At 41.9% G+C, this 22822-nt stretch overlaps 1 protein-coding gene across 23 annotated transcripts in view; it reads left to right on the top strand.

Annotated features, from left to right (window-relative positions):
- The window catches only part of NRXN1 (neurexin 1), a 678674-nt gene that overhangs the window by 613701 nt on the left and 42151 nt on the right, over positions 1-22822 (top strand). For 2 of the 23 annotated variants that reach the window (XM_034060550.1, XM_034060549.1), the window contains exon 1: positions 11892-11958. The exons of 20 other annotated variants lie outside the window; for them this stretch is intronic. In XM_034060550.1, coding sequence (XP_033916441.1) covers positions 11926-11958 — 33 coding nt within the window. In that variant the 5' untranslated portion in view covers positions 11892-11925. Of the gene's footprint in view, positions 1-9957; positions 9970-11891; positions 11959-22822 lie in introns of those variants that run through there. One more of the 23 variants, XM_034060542.1, reaches the window with a different exon arrangement.

Below are 22822 nucleotides of genomic sequence, written 5' to 3'. Positions count from 1 at the left end.
AATGTGGGGAGAATAATGTTAGTTTTAAGATGTTTAAACACACATACGTTTATGAGCTATATACCATCTCAGATAGTTTCTTATTCTCAGGAGCTTACTCTTTAACAGTGGCTCTCGTGTCTTCCCATGGTTTCCCTATCAGGGAGTTTCACTCTTTCAGTTGTGAATGCTGTATGCAGAGCTTTTAAAATAACTTTTTTTTTGTAGCAGAAGTTAGAGGTTTTCATGTAATAAAACAATAATGACAGTACTATGTACTTACATAGCCCTTTCTTACAGAAGATGTCTGAATGTCGAGAAGAACACAATCATTTTATCATGTAATGGGCTTTATCTTCATATCCTGTTCTTGTCAAAGGATAAATGATCTAGGAATTATAATTATCAGAGGATAGATGATCATAGGAATTATTTTTATCAGAGGATAAATGATCTAGGAATTAATAACACCAGATTGGACAGGACCTTGAGCAACCCAGTCTAGTATGAGGTGTCCCTCATACTAGATGAATTAAGGTCCTTTCCAACCCAAACCATTCTGGGATTTTTATTTTGTGCTTAAAAGGTCAAAATTCCCACAAATGGATGAGGTCATGATCCTTAGTGCTGTCCCATTCATTGAGCTTGATGAAATTATGGAAAGAAGTTTTCTGACCAAAGTGGGCTGGACCATTGCCTCATGTTACTGCAGATCTTGTCCTGAAGCAAACTGCTGAAAGGATGCAGAGTTTGTTGACCAAGCTGCATGGTCCTTTTGGAGCTCAGTGTTCCTAGGGCCATGGGGTTCGTTGGTCCAGTTACCTTCTCTAAGGTTACCTGGGCAGTGACAGTCTTTACTAAACAGAGATGGTTCCCTTGTAGGCAAGAAGAGGAAAAGCACATGATTTGCAAATACTTTCACGAAAGCCCCATTACTCAGATGTTGCTTCTCTGGCTCTTTGTGTGCGCTCATGTTTAAGTCATCTGTACAGAGTCATTTGCCAGTCGGCTTTTAACCACAGTTTGTTCTGTTAGGAAAGGCTCTGGGAGATGACACATTTTTTGTATTTTCTAAATACAAAAGAGGGGGATTTTATTTCTGCTGATTTTCTTGGGATTGGAGAGTTGAGGAGTGACAAACACTACACACACAGGTCTAAGAAACAATAAACTATGATTCTGCAGTCAATAGAAGTGGTTTTAAAAATGTGATCCTTCAGTTCCTCCTTGTTTCTAGTTACTAAATCCCACGAAAAAGACATATCATTGTCTTATCCTCTGCTCCACCATTTCAGATGTTCAGAGCCCTTGATAAATTAGCAAACTGGTTATTCAGAAAAATAAAATTACATTGCTGGAGTAGATTTATGATTATTATGCAAATGTAGCTGCCATATTCTCTGCAGAAAACACATTTAAACATGCAGAAATAACAATAATCCTGTTCAGGAGCTACTCCAGTTAATACTTCCCTATATAGAATTGAGTGTTCATTAATAACTTCAGGATTGTTATTAAAATTCTTTTATTGTAACATGTAATTTACTTAAACTGACTACGTCTTTCTCAAAATGGTTTTAATTACAGAAATAAATGACAAAGCTTAGCGGAGATGCTTATACAACAGTGCAGTCATTTTCTGTGTGCCAACTGGAACTCATTTTTAACAGATGGAATTCACCAGTCTGCAAAGAGCAAGCATGAGGCCCTAAAACTTTACTTAATCAGTCTGATAAAGAATGAACCTGGTGTCTTCCACACTTTTTTTTTCTTGGCTTCTACTTTAGTAATCAATTATTCTGTTACAGCTGTAGAGAAAGAAGGAGTTGCTAATTTTACTGTGGATGTGTTTTGCTGTTAGCATTAGTTTTGTATGTCAACAAGACTTTGTGGGTCAGAATAAAGGTATGGCTCAAAATAATCCCCTTAATCCCTTTTCTCTATAGAGACTGTGACATTTTTTCTTCCTTCTGGTGGTGTGGGCAATATTGTTGCAGATTATTTTGGCCTCTTGTTTTTCTCTTCTTTTTTGTTACCATTCTGCCCAACTCTGTTCTGGTAGCTCTTGTCTTTATGTAATGAACTCCTTTAAAATTCTAATTCAGGATAAAGGCTGTAGATAGCCCTAAGATGAAGCCAGGACTTTAGACACAACTTACAAGGAACAGAAAACCACTATTTTGCTCCTAGTCAATGAGCTGGTTGATTACAGATCTCACTTCTTCCTTGAGACTCATTAATGAACAGCAGCAAAACTGTATCCCAGGAGTAGCTCAAAAAGTGGAGGTACACTGATTAGTCATTGCATAAAGAAAGGAGACATTGTCAATATGAAGAAAACGAAGGTATCAAACTGAATGACCCTGTGGACTGGGGTATGAGCAGAGAGATGAATTCATTAGTATCAAGTGCAAAATCACATACTTGACAAGAACAAGATACTCAGCTACAAGTTAATTGCTCATCAGTTAGAAATGAACGAGAAGGGAGAGCGTGCCATGTGCTAAATGACAACAGGATGGGTAAACTGGCGTGTTGTGGCTGTGGACAAGGCAATTGTACTGCCAGCCTGTACCAAAGGAGAGAGAACCAGTAAAGATCCTGTCCTACAGGAGAAAAAAAGACTGCTTTATGTAGCACTTGCAGCACAGCAGTACTTTGCATCCACTGGAAACATGGTGTCTTTATTCCAGTGTACTTCAAAGAAACACAGTATTAGTTACAGCAGAGCATAGGAACTACTGTTAGATCAGGTCTTTGCTCGTCTGATGTTATCCTTCTACTATTGATATCCTTTAAAAGAGCATGGCTTGTTTTAACACAGCAAAACAATAACTAGAAGTGAAAAATCAATCAGAGTGAGACAAGGACTATTTGTATTATAGGATTGAAGTGACATGTGAGGAAAAGGGATAAACTGACCACAGTTAAACTTAGGGTGGGAATAAAGAGTGGTGTTCCAGTAGAAATACCAATCAAAAACAAACTGGTGTGATCAGTTGATATGAATGTCCTGTGCTGCCGATGATAAGGACATAGCACACCTGAACCAGGAGGTCTCCAGTTCTGCATTCCTGTAGGATCACTCTGGGTAGAAGGGGCTTGGGAAGGTCTGCTCCGAGAGAGTGGGCCTAATGACAGCTAGATCGAAGACAGAATGGCCTGGCATGACATCTGGCAAAAATTAGCTAAAGAGACTTTACAAATAAATATTAGCCAGTAAGCAGGACCCATGAGACTCTTTCCAACCAAAATTTGCTTCCTAGTGGCACTCTGATTTTCAAAGGCTGGTTTAGCCTTTTCCTTGGATTCCTAACACCAGAAACCTCTCAGTCATATGTGCCTGTTAGACCCGAGCTCCTCAGAACTGACATTGTACTTATATTTGATGCTAATTAAACATTTAGAAATAATATCATAAATTAAATAAACTGCACCACCAGTCATGGACTGGTAAAATAAGTTGAATGTGAAAATGATATCAGTTATAAGAGGCAGTGACTTGACTTTTTATTATAAATACACAAGTTTTTGCATCTATACCCTGTGGGTTTTTTTATAAAACCTCTGCTTTTATCCTTCCCTGTCTTACTCATTTTATTATTTATGCATTTCCTACAGCAGGATTTTGTTAAATATTGAAATGTTTGTGATGTAAACCAGACTGTGACTTCGGTTCTAAATATTTCTTGTGGAGCTAAAGGCTTAAATTTAACATTAGGCTGGTTTTATTTATTTTTATTGTTTTGATTTTGTAGAAAGACCAAGCAAGGATATACATAGCTCATTAACAATAAATGAGGAGACAGTGCAGCTATGCTGTCAAGGAAATGAAAGAGCATAGAAAATATATTCGGGAGTAATTAATGTTTTTACTCCACAACGTCCTACTTTTTATTCTGTAGTCTTCTTAAAAGCACAGAAAACATTTTTGGTAGACAAGGAATAATTATCTAGATGATCTTAAGGTCCTTTCCAACCCTAACTATTCTATGATTCTATGATCCTGGTCACTTGCAGTTATACAAATATACACATCTAGAATAACAGAATGGTTTGGGTTAGAAAGGACCTTAAAGCTCATCCAGTTCCAGCCCCCTGCCACAGGCAGGGACACCTTCCACCAGACCAGGTTGCTCTAAGCCCCATCCAACCTGGCCTTGAACACTGCCAGGGATGGGGCAGCCACAGCTTCTCCAGGCAACCTGTGCCAGGGCCTCACCACCCTCACAGGGAAGAACTTCTTCCTTATATTTAACCTAAATCTTCTTCCCTGTTTAAGTATGAACCCAAAATATTCTTTGTAATTTGGGTCTTCCCCCAAATAATGCATTTACACTGATAAAAACTGCTTTATTTCTAAACTGTTGCAGCTTACTTCTGGTTTTGAAATTTGAGGACCATTGTAATGGGGTCAGTCCTCTTCACTGTTTTAAATCAATCTGCACCTTTGACACTGAAAGCACAGTGAGCCACTCCCCCTTGTCATGTCACTACATGTCCTTGTAAAATGCCGATCAAAATTCAATTATATTGTTAAAAAAAAATATGGGGGGGGGGGGGAGAGGGATCTGAGCAGGTGAATTATTTGGTTTTGTAATCTGTGAGCAGATGAATATTGTGGCAGAAAATACATTCCTGCTTTTTTATTGTTAGCGTCTAGGTGCTAAATCCACTTCTGCAGTGGCATAAAGCAGGGCATTCTAATGGAGCCTGAAAGTACCTTGCTCTGCTGCTCAAGGATGCTGCTGGTCCAGCATAGCTGTGCTGCAGCTTCTCTTCAGAAGGTTTCCGCAGAGAAACCTAAACCTATTGGGAGCTCTGGGGGGATAGGGTACTCCTTTCCTTCCCTTTGTGCTCCTCCTGTGGCCAAGGAGCTCTCCCTGGAGCAGGAGTTGCCTCCTCCATCAGGCAGTGTGCCCTGACCTCTGGGACTTAGCTGGGACAAAGCAGCTGGGAATTCTACTGCTAAGAAAAGAAGAAAAAACAGATTTGCATTCTGTTTGTTTTGATTCCACTACTTAAAACTAATCTCGGGTAGTTTTTTATTTTCTTGAAAGCTGCTTTGTACTGACTAGCCCTTGGTATTTGTCAGATTCTTTGTTTTCTCCATGTATTCCCTGCTGGCCTACCCAGAAGCTAGTTAAATTATGAGGATTATTCAGAGCTCCACTGGATAATAAAATGGTCTATTGATTAGTAGACTTCTAATTACTTGTCTCTTAGCATAAGGAGAAGTAAGATTTGATAGTAAACAAAGCAGAAAGCAAATAGGGTGTTTCTAGCATATAGGGGTATGCATGCGTGTGTGTGGCCTTGTACACGAGTATTGTAATTTCCAGTTTATCATCATGAGTTTATTTGACTGCTCAAAGAACTGTAACCAGCATAAACAGACTTTTTGACAGATAAGCAGCAAAAAAATACAATTCCTTCTTTATTTTTTGTTTTCTGCAATACCCTGTGTATGCACTGGAAGAATAGCATGATGGGCAATATGGTTTTGATTTTTCATGTCTTGTCATAATGAAATGAAAGTTACTGCTAATTTGTGTTTTAACTAGGTATGTTCAGATATAAATGAATATAAATAGTGTGTCAAAGTTTTAGCTTGAAAAAGGGTGAATACCAATAGGCAGTGAAAACTTTCCACTTGCATCACATGCCTCCATACTGGTTCAGTGTGTCAAATCATGGAATTATAGAATGCTTTGGGTTGGAAAGGACCTTAAGATCATCTAGTTCTAACCCCCTGCCACAGGCAAGGACACCTCACACTTGACCATGTTGCTCAAGACTCTGTCCAGCCTAGCCTTGAACACTGCCAGGGATGGAGCATTTACCTCTTCTTTAGGCAACTTGTTCCAGTGCCTCGCCACCCTATGATCATCCTAAAATCACCTATGGTCTTCCTTAAAAATGATGCGTTGTATGTTTTCCACCTTCAGACCAGTTTCTTTAGTAGCTCTTGCCTTGAATAGGTGTGTGAAATTTTAAAGGATGCAGATTGCTTAGGATACAAGCAATGTATCCTCGGCAATCCTAAACTAGTTAAAGGATACAAGCCTTGCTTAGGGGGAATATGGCAATGACACCCTCTTCTTCTTCGTTAACAGTAAATGGCAAGGTGATGTCAACACTGGTCTCACTTGTGCTTGTATGTGACTGTGATTCACAAAGAGGTATGAAAGCAGAGGACAGACTTTGGGATGTTTCAAAAAATAAAGATTGAAGTCCTTGCAGAGCTGCTGTTAATTTCGTAAGGAGCAGGGGTTCTCACCAGCCCCTTTAATGCCTCTTGCAGAATGCACAGAAGTATCCCCATGAATTTCTTTGGGCTCTGGATGCCTGTTTAGGTTTTCTACTAATTACTTTTTAAAAATGCTATGAACTTCAAACAATAAACAACTAATATCCCCCCCCCCCCCCCACCAACTTTGAGTAGTTCTTGCCTATGGCAAAATAGCTAAGCCAGAGCAGTAATTTAATTAAAGTGTAAAAATCATGTAATTCTCATGAAGTATTGAAATTCCTTTTTGTTGGAGATTTTTTTTTTCATACCATTTTATTAGAACTGTCCAAGTATCAAGGGCTCAGCTTCCTGTGTTGTTGTGCCCTTTTAGAAAATGTAATTTTCTCACTCAGAAATGAAGCAGTTCCCATTGCTTTTAATCTTGCTTGTAGGTCGACTCAACTGCAGTATAGTTTGCATGGCCCCTTCTAGTTTGCCTGGTTTTCCTCCATGGTAAAAATCCTTTCGTTTTAAACCTGGCTGCCAGCAGAGGCAGGTGAGCAGCACTGTGCTTTCTACATGCTAAGTCTTACCAGCACATGAGACTCCTCATCTCCTGTCACCCCAAGGCTGATGTCAGAGCAAGATATTCTCTGCTAAATGTGAATTCCTTTACTAGTTTTGTGTTCTTCCTCTAGGCCTGTAATTAGAGCACTCCTGATAACCAGCACACAACTGCAGCCATTAATTAGCTCTTCATTTGAAGGTTTCTCTCCCTGTGTTTCCATCCTTGTCAGCTTATCACAGCATGGTTTAGGTTGGAAGGGACGTTAAAAACTCATCCAGTTCCAACCCCCTGCCAGAGGCAGGGACACCTTCCACCAGAACAGGTTGCTCCAAGCCCCGTCCAACCTGGCCTTGAGCACTGCCATGGGTGAGGCAGCAACAGCTTCTCGGGGCAACCTGTGCCAGGGCCTCAGCACCCTCACAGGGAAAAATTTCTGTGCTGGCTGAGCAACCAGTATTACTCTGTCTGTGCTTCTGTGGGTGTCTGTGCAGTTATTCAGTAGCTGCTTTATTGTTCTGCAGAGCATAGAAGAGGTGTACAGCCCAGGCTCTGCTGTTTACCTGACAGAACAGTCAAAACAGGTTTCTGATTCAAGAGGTAGGAGTAGACACCCAGTCTCTGTGGGCTTCTCCACATTAGGGGATAATAGAAGCATTTACTAACAACCAAAGAAATTATTTATTAGGATATAAAACCTTTAATTTAGAAGGCAGGTTTCATATTCTTTTATTTTTTTCTTCTCATACTCCCACTCTGCAAAATGTAACAAAGCCCAAAATTAATGCATTTGCACACCTATTTTGGAGCTATGTGGGTGTCTCTGAAAAGGTATGATTTTAAAGTAGAACAAACAATATATTAATAGCTGTCTTCTTTGAATCAACAGGTTTCAGAAATCCAAAGATCCAGATCAATCAAACCCAATATATTGCACTCTCTGCTCTGTTAGTCTTAGATTTAACCTGGTTTATAAACATTGAAATTGCACCAAAAATTCCCCAGCTGCTAAAAATGGCTCTGATGGAGCAGGGCAAAGTCACACCTGGGGAAAATACACTGGAAGCTGAGACTTCACCTTTCTGTCTGCTCCTCTCACTATCTGGTACAACAGGTTTGTGTCTTACGGTATCACAGAATCCCAGGCTGGTTTGGGTTTGAAGAGACCTTAAAACTCATCCAATTCCAGCCCCTGCCATGGGCAAGGACACCTTCCACTAGAGCAGATTGCTCCAAGCCCCATCCAACCTGGCCTTGGACACTGCCAGGGATGGGGCAGCCACAGCTTCTCTGGGCACCCTGTGCCAGGGCCTCACCACTCTCACAGGGAAGAATTTCTTCCTAATATCTAATTAAATCTCCTGTATACATTATCTTGTATACATTTTGCTGTAGGCAGTTGTCCCTGCTGATCCATACAGAAGGCTGACAGAAGAGGGTAAAGTCTTTCCTGACCCTGCCAAAGCTGGTGAGAGAATTGCTTATACACAATCATACTGAAACATTTGCGTATCAAATGTTGACTGAGATACAAAGCGGTATAAATATCTTTATTGTTTACAGAATATCCTCACCTGCAATTGTTCCCAGTTTATTTACTTGTGCACACAGAGATGTGCATTATGAACCCAGTAGGAACGAACACAAAGACTTCTCTTTTTCTTTATTTGCCTTGTTCTTATTTGGAGGAAGAAAACGTGATCTCTGACATGCTGAAGAGCACAGAGTAAAAGGGGCTTTGTGTCTTCATTTCTCCCAGGGCCTGAACTGACGTCCACTGAAACAAGAATAGCACCTTAAAATCATCCCTGAGTGTTGGTTTGAAACAACATATCAAAGAGATTTGTTCCATCATTGTCCTGGGCTCCCTTTGCCCCCCTACAGAAAGAAGAAGGAGGGGCCATATGTTTGTGACCCACACAGAGGTGCAGTTGGTGAAGAAACCAAGGCAGATGATGTCTTTACAGGTCTTTCAGACAGTGGACAGTCAGGAACGAGTTAAGGCAGCCTTAATATTTCCTAGATGGAAACAGGACCCAAAGACTTCACCTAGCCAGCACAGGAGAGCAAGGGTGAATACTTTCTGAATGTTACAACTGGTAGTATATTTTGTAGCTATAGGGGTGAAATAGATCCATGTGAATATGTTGTCATTATGGATTACTTTTAATTAGCAAAGCATGGGCATTGTATCTCCACAGTTTCAAAATGCTGCTCTGCATTTGTCTCATCTGATCTTTGATTTTGTTTTTTAACCCACTGAAGGGTATCATACACTCGCTCTTTTGTATATGCTGTTGTAGACAGGATCAGACTAGGAGCAAAATTTCTTCCCCTTTATTCTTATAGGTGTTCAGCTTCAAACATGCTTCCACCAGTGTTTAATTTTGCCATTTCAATAATGCAAAGAATTGCAGTTATTTAATTTTAATCATCCTTGGAAGATTTCAGTGCAAGTAGCTGACTGCTTCCCCCGTCCTAAATCTGCATCTGTGTATCTTCTCATTTAATTTGTCCCCTCCACCCTAGAAAAAATAATGAGTACTTATGACTAAATCCGGTAGGTGTGAGCAATAAGACAGTGTGCTAATATTTGCAAGGGTAAGAAACGTAGTTTATGGAAACAGTTGAGACAGAATGTGTCCTATGTAATTACCCAAATAGCTGCATGTCCTCTAGTTTTCCCTGTGTATTATTATGACTGTGTTGATTAGCCAGGTGTAGAAGCATGGGGAAAGATCAGTAAGGAAGAAGAAGATAGCAAGTAAGATGGTAATAGGAAGTGGACTGTGAAAATACATGTGTGCTCAGCAAAAATAGTACATTCCACCTGTTTCTTGGCAGTACATGCTTTGGGACTAAAGTCTAATGGCAGCTGTTAGTTCCAAACAGGAAGGATTGATCTAAATTATGGCTTCTCGAGAGGGTAATTTTTTCCCTTGACAGCTTGTCTACTTCCATTTGCTTAAAGAAGGAGGAGGATTTTGACCTTTTGAGCAGGGAAGGCAGTTCTCAGAGATTTTCATCAACGTCGAGCTTGTTTTCCAGTGATCCATGGGAACAGAGGTATCTGCAAGCTGGCCTGATGGGGCACAGTTTGGTTGACATGAGAAAGTTCAGACCTCTGGGAAGGAGATTGCAGACTTCCTGCCAGAAGGGAGTAATTTTGTTACAGGTGCAGAGTACAGCGAGTGTTACAGGGATAACAAAAAGTGTTGATGCTGACATTTATTTCCCAGAGTTTAGTAGTTTAGCAGAGTGGAGCCTTGCAGAAGTATCAAGGGGGACAGTGAAGATGTCACATTGAACACAGCTCAAATGCTCCCAGTTGTCCTGCAAAAAGAGGAAGGCTACTTCCTCAGTATCAGATCTCTCTGGACAAGAATGAATTTGCATCTGAGTAATTAGGAAATTAAAACTCACTGTGGCCTGCAAATCCACATACACCTCAGAGTTGTTAAATACGTTTTCCAAGGGGTTTACAGGTCATCAGCAGAGCCCACCTGAGCCTAAGAGAGCTGTGGCTCAGGCTGAAATGCCAATTTAATCCTTATATTTAAATCTCACATAACTTGCACATTCACGAAGAGCATCAGAAGTAATGGATAATGTAGCAGAAGCCTTATTTTCATCTCAAACAGCTTAATTTGAGCCTGCTCTTAGGTTGAAGTGTAAGAACTTGAGGCTTCCACCTCCCCCTGAATTGTAGGTGTGATTTTTTCTGATAAAATGGTATATGAAGAAAACAAATTACAAATACAAAACAAATTGTGAGGCTTTTTTGCTCTTGGGTAGCTATTTTCCTAGATAAATTACAATAATTTTAACTGCCTGTTCTGTGCAGCAGCGAGGATTTTAATGATGATATGTCTGTACTGTTCTTGTCTAGTTAATGAAATATCTAGCATATTTAGATTTAAATCAAATCTCAAGTTTGCTTTATTCTGTTCTCAGAAGTGTATGTTGGATTTTATCTCTCTTTTTTTTTTTTTGGTGTAGGCTTTTCAGGCATTTAAAAATACTTTTGCATTTTTGAAGCTACATCTATTTGTCCTTATGATATTTAGCACAATGGCCCAGGCTGTGAAATACCTGCTGTACTACTCTTTTGCTATACTATGCTATATACTACCTTTTCTATCCCGCAGTGCAGTGTTTTTAAGCAGTAAGTTGTATGTATTTGGCAAAATATACACATATTCAGCAAAACTTTCATGTGCAGCTTAGGAGAGTGTACTCAAGTTCAGGTTTATAGCTTTCTCTTGCATTTAGTGTTGTTTTTCATATATTTGGGCTGGAGTCAAAAAAGCACTCTGGAATTTACTGAAATGTAAACTCATGAGCACTGAAGTGTAAAGGCATAGAATCATAGAATAGTTAGGGTTGGAAAGGACCTTAAGATCAGGTGCATTTTGTACTGCTTTGCCGTGCTAAGCCCACAGTGCTTCTAGTGTCTTCACATCTTAGAATCATAGAATAGTTCGTGTTGGACGGGACCTTCAGAGACCGTCTATTCCACCCACCCTGCAGTGGTGGTGCGAAATTGTACGGCAGGAGAAACTATAACCCTCTGCTAACAGTCATGCCTGTACATAACACCAGCCTGGGCGTTCTATGCATCTTCAAAATAGAGACTGAAGGGAGTTTAAAGCAACCATGAATATTTCGGGAGCCGCTGTTAAATCGCAGCACCGTCACACACACCACACCCCCCTCCTTCCCGCAGCCCCCCAGTGAAATGAGGAGAGAGAGAAGCGTGTCCGTCCCCCCCACACCCATCGCCAGCCCCTGCGCCAGCTCCCTCCCCCCTTGTCTCCTTCCCTCCCTCCCTCTCCACCGCGGCGAGGCGGAGCCCGCACCGCTCCGTTCCGCTCCGTTCCGCATCGCGGCGGCCGTGGCCGCGTCCCCCGGCGGTGCGGTGCGGTGCGGGGCCGGGGCGCGGCGGGGGGGACGCGGGTGCGCAGGCGGCGGATCGTCGCCGCCTCCCCGGGAGCGCGGCTGCCACCACTATTGATTTCAGAGGATGGACTGAATTGCCTGGGATTTCCATTAGGAATTGAAGGGGGGCGGGGGGGAGGGGGAAAAGAAAGAACCAAACCAACCCAACCCCAAAAGCAAAGCCGTAAGCACGCAGGGTAGCCAGGCAGACATGGATATGAGATGGCACTGTGAAAACTCGCAGGTAGCTGCTTCTCTCACAGCCGATGCAGAGCACAGGCGAGGCACTGCAGCATGCAGGGTTTAAGATGCCGTTAGGCTGGCAGCGAGGAGGAGAAAGGAAAAAAAATAAGAAAAAAAGGCATTTGCACTGATTACTGAAATTGACTTTTATTATTATGATTATTTAAAATAGATCTCCTTGGAGATTGCATGTCATTAATACTAAGATCAAATGTGTGCACGATACCTGTTTTCAATTCAGAAAAAGCTTTTAAATTGAATTAATTTTTTTTTCTTCTCTGCTCCAAGATAATACAGCTTCGGTACCCAGAGCATGGATGCTTCTGCTTTTTCTCTTCTGCTTTTTTTTAAGCAACAGAGCTAGCATTTATTTTTTAGCATGTTGCCTCCAAACGAGTATAAAGGAAAGGAGAATTATGCAGGATCAAATAAAAGCATGAATAAAACCTGCTTCAAATAGTTGCCAGGCTGCTTTCTTTTTACTATTCTAGCGATTCTTTTGGCTTAAATGATGCTTAAACCCTGACCATGCATGCTTCTCATTTTGGCTCTGGCTCTGCGTGTATGTGTGTGTGTACGTTATGTGTGTATTTGTGTTGATTTGATCTTTTTTCAGTGAGCGTTTGCACAACTGGAATTCCTGTGAGTTACATGCATGTTTTGATAAGAAAAAATTGCATACCAGTGAATGACTGTATCTGATTGACTAATATTTCATGATATATAATGCAAAGTAGCTTCATTTGTTAAGGAAGTTCATTCTAATCTCTTGGGGGGTGGAGGGTAAATTGCTGCATGTTTATGACAACGAAGGTATCTATTTTTTAAAGATCGATGGTTTATTTGCTTGTTTCTAAGACTGAAGAGTGGGGGGGGGGTGTCTCTTTATCTACCTATCTGTTCATCTATCCATTTATTTATTTATTTATTTATATCAAACCCCCAAGGCATCTGAATTAAAAGAGCTTTGCTTCCAAAGCTTACCATATTACCTGAAAACAAGCAGAAAGGAGGTATGTTGTTTGTGAGGGAGCACTCAGCTCCTCTGGGGAAGTGCATGATTTTTCCTGGCTCCTTATTCATCCCAAGAAGAGTTAAAATGCCGCATGGTGCACGCACTCTGGTGCCTGCGTGCACCATGGGAATTCTGCTGGCAAAACTAGAGCTGGCAGCAGGTGGGACATGGGGTGTATCGCGATAGTGAGCAAAGACAGAGGTGAGTGTTGCCAAAAGAGGTAAAGGGGCTTGTAAACCCTTTTATCTGTACATAAAGGTCTTATTTCTCTATTTTTCCCCTCATTAGGAAGAAAGAAAAGCTTTCCTGATATGTTGTTGTCTTTCAGATGACTCAGAGGGTAATAAAGTAGGGGAGATAGTTGTTCAGGTTTGTCGCAGTTTACAGGTTGGAACTGTTGTGTAGAGAGGAGTGATGGTTTGGGGGGGTCTTTTTTCATGGTTGTGAAAGGGTTGCCTGCTGAGCTGGATCCGAGCTATCCTTTTACTGCAGTTGTAGGAGTGGGGATCATACCTTGGCATGCTGTCTAATCCTGTTTGTGCTCATTAGCTGGGCTTCCTTAGAGTTCTGCCATTAAGCCATTTGTTTCATTGTATGATTTAAAACCTCTTAATATGCAGCTCTTACTGCTCTGGGCTAATCCATACCTTGTATTGCTCTTCCCATAGTGTCTTACCCCCATCCCCCACCCCCAAAATAAACTGGTTTGGGTGGCTGGTAGAGTTTTCCTGTGCTGAATGGTTCTGGCCTGTTGGTATTTTAGGCCACTGCTCAAGTTCAGACTGAAAACTTTGTGAATTAAGTTTGCCATTCCCAGCTCTGTTCCTAATAGTCTCCCACATCACCTAGGCATCATATATAATTTGACACAGCTGACAGCATCTACTTAAAGAAGCTTAGGGCTGAGCCAGAGTGGAAATTGAATTGCATCTCAACTCCCTAATATTAATGATCCTTCTAGGTCAGCACAGGAGTAATTGCCAGGGCAGCCTGAGGAATTGTCCATTAAACCTGCCTAGATGGTAGCTCACCTGTGGAGAGATGCATCCGGCTAACGTCTACAAAATGAATTCCATTTGCTTAATATAAGGTCTGCTGGAGTTATGAATATCTCAAAAGCCAACATGTGGTCTCAAGTTTAATATCAAGTCATTTTCCTGGTATTTTAAGATTGATTATAGCTAAGGGTAGTCAGATTCTCCTTAGATGTGTCTGAAAAAGAAATCCACACAAAAATCTGGTTGGTGGTTGTATCCCGAAGGGCAAGCCTGTATTTCTGTAAAGGTATATTTTGATCTAAAGCATTGTGGCATAAAGCAGGAGAAGAAAAGTTCATGATCTCCATGTTATTTAATCCTTGAGGTATCCTCACATTTTAAATAATCCATTAATTAGTCAAAGCTTATATACACCAGGGCAACCTGATTAGGGGCAGCTGGACCTTTAAATCCAAAATCAGTATTCAACAGGAATTCAGAGGAGGCAAACAGACTAAGGACAATGTTTGAAAACTCAACAAGACTTTATGTCTTTGAGTAATGCTGATTTAGCAAGAAATCCCAGTCACAGGGGGAGGGGATTTTTTTTTGACCTTGTGTATTTGATATGACATGAGAAATTAAGAGTTGTCAGCATGGCTTTACTGCGAGCAGGAAATGCAGAGGAGCTTCAGCCATCCTCTGCTGAAAGGTACCCACATAGAGTACCAAAGAACAGAGGTACACAGGAAAGATGTTTTAAAGTAAAAATCACATTCTTCTGAGCTTGCTCTGTGCCAGGTAGGTGATTGAACAAAAATGCTGTTGTGAGGATAGTTGGGTAACACAGATGAGGGAACAACCTAACCTGCTTCAGTCCCAATGAGAAATACCCTCCAGGAGATCTTGGACCACTACCTGTTCATCTGTCCTCTTTCTGTTCACAGCTACTGAAAATCATAGTGTTTTTTTCAATGGCCACATAAACTATAGTAGCTCCATATCAGAAAAGGATTTCTCACTCTAGTGACATCGTTCTGCCTTGGGTCACCCACTGCCACTACTTAGAGCAGTTGTTTCCTCTCCTTAGAGCTCTTTATGTATTCACACTGTTAGAGGTGGTGTCACAGCTTGGTTGGGTTGAGTGTATATAAAACAGTCATCAAGATAAATAGCTGAAGAAAACATCAAATTGAGTCTTAGCCAAGGAGAAGCTCAACAGTTGGAACTTGGTGATAAAGAGTAAATGGTTTTCATAACCTTTTGGATACCATTTTCAGTAGCTTGAAATATTATAGAATTGTGTGTATATTAATATGTTTAGTCATTCTATTTTATTTCATGTTACTCTAGCAAAGTTATTTTTCAGTGACTTAACTAATCACCTTTTGTGACACAAAAATCATTTTACACTTGTTTTGCACCCTCAGCAAGGAGTAACTTTGGATTTCTGACTCCATTGTTGTTCCTTTAATTTTGCATTTCTGACATGGATTGAAAAGCCATGTGGTAGTCTGTCCTGTTCTTGTGCTGACATGGATTGTAAAGCCATGTGGTAGTCTGTCCTGTTCTTCCTCAAAGTAACAGGTCCCGGGAGAGTCTGACAAAAGCATGAGGGGTTGCTCTAATGGGGTAGCTTGAATGATGGCAGTATTTTGCTATGCTGTTCTGCATTGCCTCTCTCTTTTTATCTTAGTCTGCATCTGAAATGTAATTTATTTTTCCCAGTGGGATGCATAATTAGATCTAGCTATATAGTCTCACACAACTAAGTAGGGCTAATACTATTTTTCTGATCATATCTTGCAATCCCTTTTGGGTGGAACTTCAGGTAATGCCTCCAATCTGAGTACTGTATCAAGATGAGATAGAGCAGGGACCAAGGGCAAAACTCAGTCAACAGCTTTTTGAAAGGGTGTTGGCCAACTGTACAACAAGCAGCCAGCAAAACCCTCGCAGTAAGTGGTAAACCATAGTTTTTAGTTCCTGTTTCACGTTGCAGTTACTTAGTAACAGTGTCATGACAGCAAATGAAAAGTCACCAATTTTCTTTACATATAACACCAGTATATAAAAAGATAAATACTGGTATTAAATGGCAGGAATGCACCACAGATGGGGAAGCTGAGGAATGGGTGCAGTGGAGTTTGACGAAGAGCAAACCTCTGTCATGTTTCAGAGCAGTGAGGTGGCAGTGAGGAGGAGGAGGGAGACCTCTCAGCCAGAATCACAGCGGACCAGTTAAAAAAATCCCCTCCAGTAAGCTCCACTCCCAAATGCAGATATGTTCTGTGAGGTTGACGTCAATGTGAAGCGCCATGTCCTGGGCAAGCTCACTTCCCCCAGCCCATGCCAGCTTCACAGTGGTTTGCAAAGCCAAGCTAAAAATGTAGCTTGTGATTTCATAGGGGATGTCCATCTGCCCCGAACAGCCTGAGCAGCCCCAGGCCCTCGCCGAGAACTGTGTCTGCCATATTCTACGTGAGCACTGGTGACCGATTGCAGCACATGTTGCATCAGTGCCAGAAGTAACTCATTTCATCCTAGGCATAAAGGGCACGATGCTAGGGCACTGCATCCTTATTTGTATTTAGGCTTAGCCCTGATATACACAATTTGTATCTTTTAAATTAGTTTAAGCTGTGTTTATTGAAGTTATTCTAGCTAACTTAACAGATGGTAAGATGTTTCTGATTTCTCTTGCAGCAGTCAGGGCACATGAAAGGGCTAAGACAATCAATGTAATTTGTTTCTTTATGCCTGTATCAAGCACTAAATTGCCAATTGCACCATTTTTACCTAGAGGCATAACAAAGTAAGACTCCAGAGAAGTTGTGGCTGCCCCATCCCTGGCAGAGTTCAGGGCCAGATTGGACAGAACTTGGAGTAACCTGGTCTAGTGGAAGATGTCCCTGCCTGTCAGAGGATTGGAACTGGATGAGCTTGAAGGCCCCTTCAAACCCAAACCATTCTATGATTCTTCCATAAGCTGTGCTGAGAATTGTCATCTTTACTAGCCTAACTCTTCCCTTTGCAGTTTTACCTGTGCAGAAAACATCTATTCCCCTTTCTACTGGGGATGTCTAGGGAATAACTTAAGTGGTAGCACAGACATTTGAAAAGGCTGCAAAGGCGACCTTTGCAAAATACTCCTTCAGAGTTGCTGGTGATGATGTGTGAGGCAGAAAGGATACAGATTGACATTCAAACCCCACTGGTTTTGTACAGCAGATATTACAAAGGAAATAATAGTAACTTTTAAGCCCGTATGAATGTATCTGTCACTTTGTCTGATCTTTGTTTTCTGGCAGTCTAAAATAGGCAGCTGAGATGGTTGACCTCGTCCTGGAAAAGTCTGAGACAATTTTTTTGCATCCAAACTGTAATACCTGTCTGTAATACCTGTTCCCCATTGCTATATAAGTGATTTATCTGAACCAGGAAAGAGGAGCAGCTTTTACAACAGTGGGAGCATTCTTCTACTGTGCAGCCACTGCAGGGTGAGGAGCGCTGGCAGCTCATCCGTGACCCTTGCTCCTGCCTTGCATTGTTCCAGGACTGACTTGACTGCTCTAGTAGACTTTGTGTTATTCTTTTGATAGCCTGGTGTCCAGACAGCTTCAGGGATTAAAGTCAGCTTTTCAACCTCAGGTATTGTTACATGTGGAAATAAAGCAACTGAAAGTAACCTGCATAAATGATCTAGAAATATAGTGGGAAGTGAGTAAGTCCCATGGAAAGCCTACCTCAACTGTAATTTGTTTCAGTTCCAAGAGAAGATTCTCATTTACTTGTGATTAATTAGAACCATCTCAGATTACTAAACAATAAGATGACCTCAGAAGATAACACTATTCCCCTTGAATGAACTATAAATGGCTTCAGTTGTTTATCAGACTATTAGTGCATGACATATGCCTGTACTACTGATGAGCTGTAGAGAGCAAAATGGAAAGACATCGCCTTAGTTGTAACTAGAGTAGCAGCAGATGAAGCTGTTACGAGTGTTGGTTAAATATTCTCTCACAATGTGGAAAGTGACGTTACTCAGAGCCTGACTAGAGCCTGCACCTCTTAGCCAAGGGCTTGGCATTGTGTGGCCTGTTCTTTCAGGTCCCACTTCCTTGACGAATCAGTGTGTGAGTGCAGGATGAGGATGATGTCTGTATTTTTAGCTTAAATGTAGAACCTTCTGTTCCTTCATTTATTTCTGAGAACTTCGTGTTCCTCATTCATTTATGAATATGCCAGATAATTTCTAGGGTTTAACTGAATTAGAGGATCCGAGCAAGAATTGAGAACTAACCTCCACCAGTGCACCATCTCTCTGGCTGAAGGAGCCAGCCAGGTCTGGATATTGAACTAAGACAAACACAGGCTTCATTCCAAGGATGTCTAATTTTGTTAGATTGTCTATACAGAGCAGGTGGCTGACTGGCAACCAGATACATTTTAAGGGCTGAGATTAGAGTCTTTGTCAGGGAAGTTTTATCTCACAACTGCAGAGGTCGTATCAGGGGAAACAGTGGTACTCTCCTTACCATCAATGTCATATCAATTAAAATCTCAAAATAAGAGTCTTGTAACTCTCTCTGCTGCTCTTGGTAGTGCAGTCTTCTTTTAATTTTTTAAGCTCATTTACAGTGGAAGATAGAGTGTTATACTTAGATTTCAGAACCAGCACCCCACTGAAGTGTCTGGGAGCAATGCTTGCTTCTTATGTCTGTTTCTTTCTGGCTAAAAAAAAAGGGAGTGAAACAGCTGAGCATCATTGCATCTGTCTCTGCTCCTCTGGAACTACACACTGGGCCTTCAAGCTCATCCAGTTCCAATCCTCTGACAGGCAGGGACATCTTCCACTAGACCAGGTTACTCCAAGTTCTGTCCAATCTGGCCCTGAACTCTGCCAGGGATGGGGCAGCCACAACTTCTCTGGAGTCTTACTTTGTTATGCCTCCAGGTAAAAATGGTGCTCACATGCAGTCATCCCAGTTAAAGGGAAGTAATAATCCCCCTGTACTGGGCACAGTGAGGTTGCACCTCAAATCCTGTGTTCAGTTTTGGGACCCTCTCAAGAAGAGAGACCTTGAGGTGCTGGAGCAGGTCCAGAGGAGGGCAATGGAGCTGGTGAATGGTCTGGAGCACAAGTGTGATGAGGAACATCTGAGGGGACTGCGGGGGTTTAGTGTGGAGAAGAGAGGGCTCGAGGGCCTTATTGCTCTCTACAACTGCCTGACAGGAAGATGGAGCAGGAGGTGGCTGGTCTCTGCTCCCAAGGAGCAAGGGATAGAACATGACAAAACAGCCTCAAGCTGCACCAGGGGAGGTTTAGACTGGATATTGGGAACAATTCCTTCCTCAAAGGGCAGTCAGGCATTGGAACAGGCTGCCCAGGGCAGTGCTGGAGTCACCGTCCTTGGAAGTGTTCACAAACCATGTAGAAGAGGCCCTCAGTGCCATGGGTTAGTGGTGGCCTTGGCAGTGCTGGGGGAACAGTCGGGCTGGATGATCTTGAAGGGCTTTTCCAACCTAATTGATTCTATGAGTAAAGCCGTATCAGTGAAACGGGGAAGGGATCTCAGTGCAAGAGCCTACCTCCAATATGTTTTTAAGACAAAGCAGCCAGTACCATATAACCATCCATCTGTCATGGGGATCTTGCAAGCCTGGTGCCTTTCAGTCCTGCCTTTGCATGCTATGCCTGTGAGGAAGGCAGCCTTCCCAAGATCACACGCCAGTGTGCTCATATGCTTGGAAAACTGAGGAAGGTTTGTTCAGAATAAGAAAGTGAAGAGCCTCTGAAAGGATTCGTTCCTCAGCAGGTGCTTCGAACCTTGCATGCAGCTGTGGGCTACAGCTGTGGAAGTCACAGATACATTAGCATTATGGGCACAGTAATTGGCAACTTCTCATTCAAAACAAGACCTTTTGTGCGCTGAATATGTGTGTATGTACTTTCATACATGGGCAGAGTTGTAAAAGCATTCGATACATAATCTCCCATTTTTTCTGCAGTGATTCAGCTGTGGAGGACAGCTTATATATTTAAGAATGATCATTTGCAGTGCTCAACCCTGATACCAAAGGAAAAGATTGTATTGGAGTAATCTGATTTCAGGCAGACATGCTACCCTGAACTTCTCCGTTGATACTGTCCTCAAGAACAGTCTGTAACACACTGTAGTGAATACTGATTAACGCATCGGTGGTGGAAGAGAGAGGAGGCTGTGAAGATGATGAGAGGGATGGAGCACCAGGCTAAGAGAGCTGGGCTTGTTCAGCCTGGAGAAGAGAAGGTTCCAGGGAGACCTTAGAGCAGCACCACTGGCTAAAGGGGCTGACAAGAAAGCTGGAGAGGGGCTTTCGACAAGGGCCTGTAGGGACAGGACAAGGGGGAATAGCTTTAAACTGACAGGGCTGTAAACTGATTTATATTAGATATTAGGAGGAAGATCTTCCCTGTGAGGATGGTGAGGTGCTGGCAGAGGTTGCCCAGAGAAGCTGTGGCTGCCCTATCCCTGCCAGTGTCCAAGGCCAGGTTGACGGGGCTTTTAGCAACCTGATCTAGTGGAAGGTGTCCCTGCCCATGGCAGGGGGTTGGAGCTGCATGAGCTTAAAAGTCCCTTCCAACCCAAACCAGTCTGTGATTGTATACTGATTAAATAAAATGTCAAAAGTTATAACATTTCTTACATAAGCCAGTGGCTTCTGAGGTGCATCAATAAACATAAAGCTTTTGGGGAGAGAGCTTGGGGATTTTAAAATGAAGTCAGGTTTTAGCCAGTTTTTTTTGCCATGTTTAATGAAATAGATATCCCTTCCAGTTTGCTCACCTGGTGTAGCCATTAGGAGTTCTTAATATTAACTGTGAAAATTATGTGCTAGAACTTAGAATGTGCAACTAAACAGTTGAAGCCCTGAATGTCATAATGTTCATTTTCCATGTCAAAAGTAACATTGCAAAGGAAAGGATGCAAGTTAGACTGGAACACATATAACTTAGAAACATCTTATAGCCTTTTCAGTGTAAAACTTCTTGGGAGAAAGAAAAAGGGCTGAAAAGCTTATTGCTGCAGGAACTGGGATGAGTTGTTTTATTTAAGAGAGGATAGTGAGTTGGAGTTGCTGCAAAAGCTCAGTCTATGATTAAAGAGCACTAAAATACTACCTAAAAAGAAAAGGAGAAAGCTAGAAGAGAATGATATCCAATATCTGAAGGGGGGGGGGGGGCTACAAGGATGCTGGAGGGGGAATCATCATCACAGATTGTAGTGACAGCACAAGGGGTAATGGGTTCAAACTTAAATGGGGACATTTAGGTTGGCCATAAGGAAGAAATTCTTCCCTGTGAGGGTGCTGAGGTGCTGGCACAGGGTGCCCAGAGAAGCTGTGGCTGCCCCATCCCTGGCAGTGTTCAAAGCCAGGCTGGACACAGGGGCTTGGAGCAACATGGTCTAGTGGAAGGTGTCCCTGCCCATGGCAGAGGCTTGCAACTGGGTGTGCTTAAAAGTCCCTTCCAACCCAAACCATTCTGTGATTCTCTAATGATGATAATGAGGTCCAGGCCAGTTTTGTGCAGGCTGTCACTTGCAGATTTATGACTGGGACCACCGATGGAAACTATCCATCTGTGAGAACCTGGGGGAGAATCTTGAGGTGTGTGTTGATAAGATGGTCGGACACGATGCCACTAAAAAAAGAACTGCCAGAAAGAGGAGTGGGAGTGTGCTCATGTTCTGGCATTTGCCTCCATGCTATAACAGCAGCAGGATTGGGAGTTAAACTCCCAATATATGGAAAGAGTCCCCACCCATCACTGGCAGAGGAGTAATGTCATAGCCTTTTCCAGCTAACAAAATTCCAGTTCAGTTGAGAGAGACAGAGGACTGAAGGCAGGGGAGTCTAGCTCAAGGGACAGATTTTAAGTGAAAACTCATGGTGGTTCATTCACCCACACAGGAACTTACTCATAGTTACCTAAGAGGAGAACAGAAGACTGAACAGAAATTTCTGGGTTGTAAAGTTCAGTCTGTTTCCAAGTTCTCCTCTAGCATTACAGTTTTAGATGAACTTTCTAGCAGTAGATATATATTAGAGGGCTTCAGGCAGGAAGAAATGGCCAGCACTGCTCACTTGGCTCTTGGAATTAGTTGTTTAGAAATGCTGAACAGTGAACACTTTCTTGTATTTTGTTTTTCTATCATTTCACTAGGCATTGTCTTAATACAGCAAGACCAGAACAAATAAATGTAGTCATATACCATAATGAGGACTTGCACTGCTGACAGAGCCTAAGCTCAATTCTTTTTCTTAATAGCCATTTTTCAGATGCTTCTTTTCTGACACCAGCAATTTTGAAGTCACTGACGCCTTCTTCAGCATTGGTGTTTTTTAAAAGTCATCACCATTTTGTGTCTATTATAATGAGAGTAAAACATATGGGGGGGGGGAGTATGTAACAAAAGTGATATGTTCTAGTTCTGCGTATCTGTATTTCAAAGTGCTGACAAAGGCTTGAGCCTGACAATGTCTCATGAGATAGGCCTTTAGCAGTCATCCTAAAGAAGACACCCATTAGCTGAGAAAGACTTTTGTACATGAACCATGTCATTATCAGAATAACTATATTTTCTACCAAAGTGGCCTGTTAGCAGCAGTCCATTTATTTAATAGTGGAGCAACTGACCAAATAATCCTAATCCAGGAGCTCCTCTCTTAATGATCTGTATTTCTGCAGAACCTGTTGAGGACACAGAGGCTGATAGATCTGTCAGTCTTTATCCAAGCAAAATTCCCTTTGGCAGCAGTGGGATTAGTGCTTAGTAAGACCTAAAGACCCACTTAGTGGTATTGCACCAGAGGAATTCTTCCTT

The sequence above is a fragment of the Melopsittacus undulatus genome, chromosome 3, assembly GCF_012275295.1.
Source record: "Melopsittacus undulatus isolate bMelUnd1 chromosome 3, bMelUnd1.mat.Z, whole genome shotgun sequence".
Taxonomy (NCBI): domain Eukaryota; kingdom Metazoa; phylum Chordata; class Aves; order Psittaciformes; family Psittaculidae; genus Melopsittacus; species Melopsittacus undulatus.
This window is presented reverse-complemented; position numbering and strand designations above follow the sequence as displayed.